Here is a 6,771-nt window from a genome sequence, read left to right on the forward strand (position 1 = left end):
CTGATAAATCTTGCACAGCAAGTCATAATTCCTAGATGCTATAGGCCGTTTGTACCTTCGCAGCCACGCTCTATCTGCCCGCTGCGAAAAAGGGCGTTGTTGATGAGGTCTGGCAGGCGGCCGTTGAGATCCACAGAGGCCAAGCAGCCCTGGAAGCCCTCCCGAGAAACCACCAGCTTGGGGAGGTTCTGATACATGTTGGGTCCCAAACCACCGATGAACAGGTCACCTGATGGGACGCAAAAAAAGAAAATCAGGTAAGGTGCATTTTATAGAGTAGGATATAAGCTTTCCACTGAACTTCACTTCAAATAATTTTCCTTTTACAATAAGAACAAAGTTCATTAGAATAAAATCGTCAAGATAGGTTTAATTTCTATAAACTGAAGTACCTTTAAGGTCAAGGTTTTTGGCTCCATTGACATTCTGAGTGACTGACTTGGAGTCCACCTTGAGGGTGTGTGTGTTTGCAGCGTCTCGTGTGATGACCACATTGTGCCACTGGTTATCATTCAGTGGGTTGTCGCTATTCCCTTTCAACAGACTGGGTCCATTCCCGAGGTCAAACACGTAGTGGACAAACCTGGTGAACAGATCAGGACTGGGATCAGCAGTCTCACCGATACTGTTGAATTCAGAAAACATCTAAACCCATATCAGCACGGCTAATTTAAATGACATTTCCATTAAAAATAAATATGTTCATCTGCATCTGAGTCATGCTCACCCTTTGACCAGCTCCACTGCGATGAAGTCATTCCCATCTCCACTGTTGAAGATGATGAAACCATCAGGAGAGGTGGTTTTGAACTGAAAGAACAGGTGCATTGTGGTATAAGCCTGCAGAGTGGCCAGTCCAAGGTAGCTGCCCTTAGTCTTGAAGGTGACGGGGTCGGCGACAATGAATCGCATGCCAAAGCGTGCGTTGAGTTCACAGAAGTCGATGTCCCCATTCTTGCACATGTCGATGTATTGCATACCGTTAAACTTGAGGCTCTAAGGAGAGATTAACGAAAGAAAAGATGCAAAGTTAACTCATGTACATTACTTATTATTTTTAGTTGAGATGGGGACTACTTTACCATCACTAGGTTTAATCTTATAGGAGTGCCACAAGGATCAGTTCTGAGACCAGTGCTTTTCAGCTTGTTCAATAATGATTTTCTGATAATGTGTGGAGTCATTAAAATGATTATTATTACTTTACAGTAATTTTCTCATAGGAAAAATGCAGAACAAATAGCTGTGAAGTTGTCATAAAGTAAAGTTTGAGGTTGGCTTCAATGTTCACACTTCAAATAGAAAGCTTGGAAAACCATAACCATGTGTAGTAAAAAAAGGAATATCCAAAAGATTTTTTTTTTCCAAATGATCGTGCCAAAGGTAAAATAGGTGAAGAAAGTTAAACACTGAAAGTAATATCAGTACACCAGTACGCTGAAGTCTCCCATTTCTGACTGATTTAAATAATGGAAGTTTGTAGTTTTCGAGAGTAGTTTTTTTTTTTTTTCTGTTAACTGAAACTGAACAGAGAATGGAAGTAAACCTTAATGTTTATTGGTGCAACATATTAAAGTGGGTAGAAGTTACATTTTATAGAAGAAGAGAGGTAGGTTTTTTTTGTCCCTTGTCTGAGGCAGTACAGTGACAGATCCTGGTAACTGGAGGGAGCAGTTTTATCCACCACCAAATGCAATGAAGGAGCCAAGGGGTGGCCAATGGTAGTCTTGGCCAAAATGGGACAGTATTAACTATACTTTTAAGCAATATTAAAACTAGAAAGCATAGTTTCCTCAAATGGTCAGGATGGCCAGTTTACATACATGTATGGTAGTGGCCATCTTGGATTTTGATATGACAAACAATTGAACAGAGACCTTTTCTTACATCAAGATTCAGCCACACACCAAAACGCATGGCTCAATAACCAAAATGACCTTGCTTATTGTTTTTGTTTTTTTCCAAGTTATCCATTTCACAAGACAGACGGACGGAAGGCATTTCAAAATCCACTCTTTGCTCCATGACGGGGGACAAGAAACTGGTTTAAAAACCCATTAAAAATTTGTTAAGAGAATAACATTTTAGATAGCAACTTTCCAACTGATTGGAAAAACGATCTACTTAGGAAGCATTGATGACGTGTCTGAATGCAGTGTTTGGGTCTTAGACAACTCTAAAACCAGTCAAAAAACTTCATAAGCCTAAAACTCCTGTACTCGTATGTCAGCCTTATCTTTTAAATCCTTAACCTCATCTAACCTTATCCTAACTTTATCAGTGGGGCAGCTGTAGCTGGGTTTGGGCAGCTGTGGCTGAATGAATAAAACAGTTGTCCTCAAATGGGAGAATTGAGGGTTTGATTCAACCAGGAGTCACATGCTGAAGTGTCCCTGGGTAAGACACTGAAACCTCATTGCCTCTGATCTGTGTCCCATTGATGTATGAATGTGAAACATTGATTAGTCTCTATTGAATGATTTGTTTGATTAGCTGTAGTGATCTAGTAGAGTGATGTATGAATGTCTGTGTGTAGGAGTGCACATATTGTGTTATAAAGCACTTTGAGTATCTTGATTAGATAGAAAGGTGTTATACAGTACAAGTACATTCCATTTACCATTTCTAAATGTTTCAAATATGTCACCTAATAAAGATATTTGTGCAACCCTGATAAGAACAGATGACATGCTCTCCCTGCTCAATGCTTGAGGTGAGTGTAAAATCCCTAAAGGTTCAGTTTTCTGTTAACCTGAATTATTATTAGGCTCAGAATAAAATGTACGTCCTATTTGACATATGTTTTTCTGTTTGGATGTGATACAGTTTTTCATCAATTTTCAAGGAGACTAAAAATGACTTTAAAAGGTAATTAGAGTTGATACTAATGATGGACTGATACTTATTACCTTGTTGAAATACTTTTTATTTACACTTTCAAACTACTTCACTTATAAATCAGAAAAATTCAAGTTAAAATATTTTTCTTTAACTTTTTTTGCTTGATGGTTTTTAGTTGTTTAAATTTTGTATTTATAAATTGTGGCTGTAATTACCATATTTTCGCAGTACACACCACTCTGCCCTATAAGTTGAATCAGTCCAAATATGTCTAATAAGGTGGAAAAATCCATAAATATGTTGCTTTGCTGTATATGTCACATCTATTATGCGTCACTGCTGACACGTCGCGTTTGTTACGCGTCACTGCTGACAACCCGGAAATATTGGCCGGTGTTGTGCTAAAAATCAAATGGCTGCCAAATGGCAGCTGCGGGAGCATGCACAGGAGAACTTTAACAAGCATTTAACAAGATTAACACTTAAAAATGATTATTTGTTTGCTCAAAATTATATTAAAGGTGTGTCTCAGTCTAACTTTTGCTTAATTAATGCACTTTGACGGTCAAATCAGCTTCATGTCACCGGGGCGGTGCAGCAAAATTAAGCTGGTTTGATGGTTGCTCCAAGCAGCGAGCAGAACAAAGGTGGCATGTATGGCAAGCCGATTGTGTCATTAATGGCTGGTGAAGATTATCAAGTCATCCAGGACATGACAAATTCAAATAAGTCCAAGACAAAAACAATAAAGTATAATGTAAAGTATAATAAATAAAGTCCAGTTGTTTTTGTCTTTAACTTTTTTGAATTTGTCATTATATCCACTTTTACCTATTACATGATACAATGGCATGCCTGACTACTCGAGTGCCATCTAGCGGCTGAGAAATGGTAGTGTTCAATTTTTTTCAGTCAGAATGAATGAAAACGGTCCTAACTCAGCCAAAATTTGGTTTATAAATATGGGGGAAATCCATAAATACGTTGCTTCGGCCTATAAGTCGCAGGGCATAAAAATTATGCAAAAAATGTGACTTATAGGCCGGAAAATACGGTAGTGTTAGTTTTTTGCTTGCAATGTGTTTGCCTGCCATGGAGACTGAGTAGAAGTTAGTCGGAGGCTAAACATGTTTTGTTGTTCAGGGATTAATGCAAATTGTTCCCAAATGATGAACCTAAACTGAGCTCAATAGTCATCGGCAATAACGTGTTTCAGTTAATACCTGAAGGTGACCGATAAAGGGCGAGGGTGTTGAAGAAACGAAGCGTTTCTCGGTCAAGATGCCTGTTTCCATGTTGCTAAACTCCAGGCGGGTATGGTCACCTGCCATCTGACCTGCAAATGAAGACAAATGAAGCAAAGGTAGGAGTGAGATGTGGTTGTGAAGGAGAAACTAGAGTCTAATGTCAAGAAAACTGGCTAAAATGAAGTGGGTTCATGTGTAAAAGTCATTATTTTACTCATTTGTAAATAGACCCTTGAGTTTGGAACAGAATCCAGGTCAGTTCTGGTGAGCTAAAGGCTAAAACCAAACACAACTAACACTGATGTGGTTGGCTTTGATCTCAAGAAAAGCCCCCGTCTTCAATATTTCAGATCATGACCACACTTCTGAAAGAACTTGACACTACTGTCCATTCCACATTACAGAGAGGTTTTTATGAAATTCAATATCACGGTGAGTTGTTCACAGAACCCGAGATCAGACTGTAGCACAGAAAGAACTGGGATGAAGAAGCTGAAGGGATGTCAGAAACATGACATGAAAGCCAAAAACTACAAATGAGTACAAAGGGAACAGCAAGCATGAGGAAATATGATGGCACTAAGAGAACTAAGAACGTAAGACTGAGAGGGCTGACTACTGACTGGAGGTGAGTTACCGTAATTTACAGACTATAAGCCGCTACTTTTTTCACAGGCTTTGAACCCTGTGGCTTATACAATGCTGCAACTTCTTCTTACAATACTGCAACTAATTTATAGATTTTTTTTTTTTTTTTTTAACAGGCTAACGAGCTTCATGCTGCCAAAACATTTAGCCTCGTCATACCCGGGCACTCACATGGCTGCCCAATACATGACTCTCTTGAGGGGTGGGTCCTCGTGACTCATTGAGACTACCTGTATAAATGAAGGTTAAAAAAATAATCTGACCATTGAAATTACTGAACAGGCCACAGTGGACCAATGAAATGGGAAGGGGAGGAGAGAACGGGGAGGGGCAGGGAGGGTACTTTGTAGCCACTCTAAATAAATATAAGTTGTGCATTAATGTGGCACTCTGAGCTCAGATGGAGGCTTGGATGACTAGCGGCAAGAAATTGTTTAACAAAACTGGCCGCATGTAAAGGGCAAGTTTTGCTCAAGTCTATCAGTGAATTCTGACAGCGGAGTAGAGTTAAAAAAAAAAATCCTCTTCAGGAGGAAGATGAAGATAGCGATCAATGATGTCCTGGTAGGGTACAGTATTTTTTTTAACCAGCTATGTTACAGGCACTGTTGAGAAAAAAAATACTGTACATATTTGTGTATGTTATAAAAGTTAAAAAAAATAATTTTGTGTAAATATCTCATGTTACAACGTGGACACTTGCGGCTTATAGACAAGCGTGTGTGTATTGTGTAAATAAATACATAATTTTTTTGTTTGCATTTAGTGGGCGTGGCTTATATTTGGGTGCACTCAAAAGTCAGAATATAGAAAAAGAAATAGAAATTAAGGAAGATGAGCAGATGGACTGCAGCTGTGAGGTGGCTCAGAGGAGCTGAAGGAAATAATGACCATTGACACAAGAAGAATAAAACAGAAAACAACTAAACACATGAATATATGCAAGTACAACAAAGAAAACATAAGACAGTTACAATAAATGCAAACAATACCTCAAAGTACTAAACAAAATAGGGATGCACGATATTATCGGCATGGTATCGGTATCGGCCGATATTAGCGATAAAATTAAATATCGGACATCGGCTAATGCATTAAAATAACTTGCCGATATAAAAGGTGCTGTTTTTGACTGCAGCGGAAGCGCGATGCGATGACATCACGTGCGCCTACCTGAACTCACGGCAGGAAAATTCAAAATGTCGACGGTGTGGAAGTTTTATTTTTCATTGGTGAGGACGTCGGATTCTGAAGATTTATGGACTACATTGAGCCTCGCTACATCGTCCCCAGTCTGAGATATTTTTCCGACATAACGTTACCTGAGTGACAAGCCGTCATTTCCGACGTCATTGAGAAGCTAATAGCCGATAGCACGACTTGTTGGGTGAGTTTTACCACAGACATTTAGACATCGTGTTAGCCCCATTAGCATGATTAGTCTTACGGCACAATGGATAGATAAAAACTTTAAAAAGTCTGTCCTTCATGCACAGGAGTGCAGAGGATCCCACACTGCAGCTGAACCTGGAACAAGCCTCCACAAGTGAGACAGCATCACAGGTGACTAATGATAATAAATAACATTTAACACTTTTCATTTAATATAAGTTAAAGTGCTATGCATATAATATGGCTGTTACTGAATATATGTCACCAGCTCTTACAGCTGTTGCACAATTCTTGTAGCAAATAATCTTAAATAAGAGAGATATGTTCTGACAAAGGAACGTATATAAAATATCGGTATCGGCATTGGTTATCGGCCAAATAAGTTTTAACATATCGGCATATCGGATATCGGCCAAAAATCCAATATCGTGCATCACTAAAACAAAACAAATAAATTGTCTAACAAAACCTGAAACGTGACATTCTGCAGTTAAATAAACATAAATAGCAACAACAAAAAAGGTTGAATCATGTCATCTGGACTTCGTTTTTTTTTGTTAAAAAGAAACGTTTCGCCCCTCATCCAAGAGGCTTCGTCAGTCTGAGGCCTAGCCATCTGGTATTACCCAGAAGCCACCCAGTG

General features: G+C 38.9%; 1 protein-coding gene across 1 annotated transcript in view; it reads right to left on the reverse strand.

Annotated features, from left to right (window-relative positions):
* Positions 1-6,771, reverse strand: part of LOC119418450 (neurexin-3b) — a 528,753-nt gene that overhangs the window by 298,877 nt on the left and 223,105 nt on the right. The window contains exons 12-15 of the mRNA XM_037685736.1: positions 4,065-4,177; positions 728-996; positions 393-583; positions 56-229 (exon numbers count right to left, since the gene is read on the reverse strand). Coding sequence (XP_037541664.1) covers positions 56-229; positions 393-583; positions 728-996; positions 4,065-4,177 — 747 coding nt within the window. The remainder of the gene's footprint in view (positions 1-55; positions 230-392; positions 584-727; positions 997-4,064; positions 4,178-6,771) is intronic.

Source organism: Nematolebias whitei, chromosome 12, assembly GCF_014905685.2.
Source record: "Nematolebias whitei isolate Nwh7 chromosome 12, NemWhi1, whole genome shotgun sequence".
Taxonomy (NCBI): Eukaryota; Metazoa; Chordata; class Actinopteri; order Cyprinodontiformes; family Rivulidae; genus Nematolebias; species Nematolebias whitei.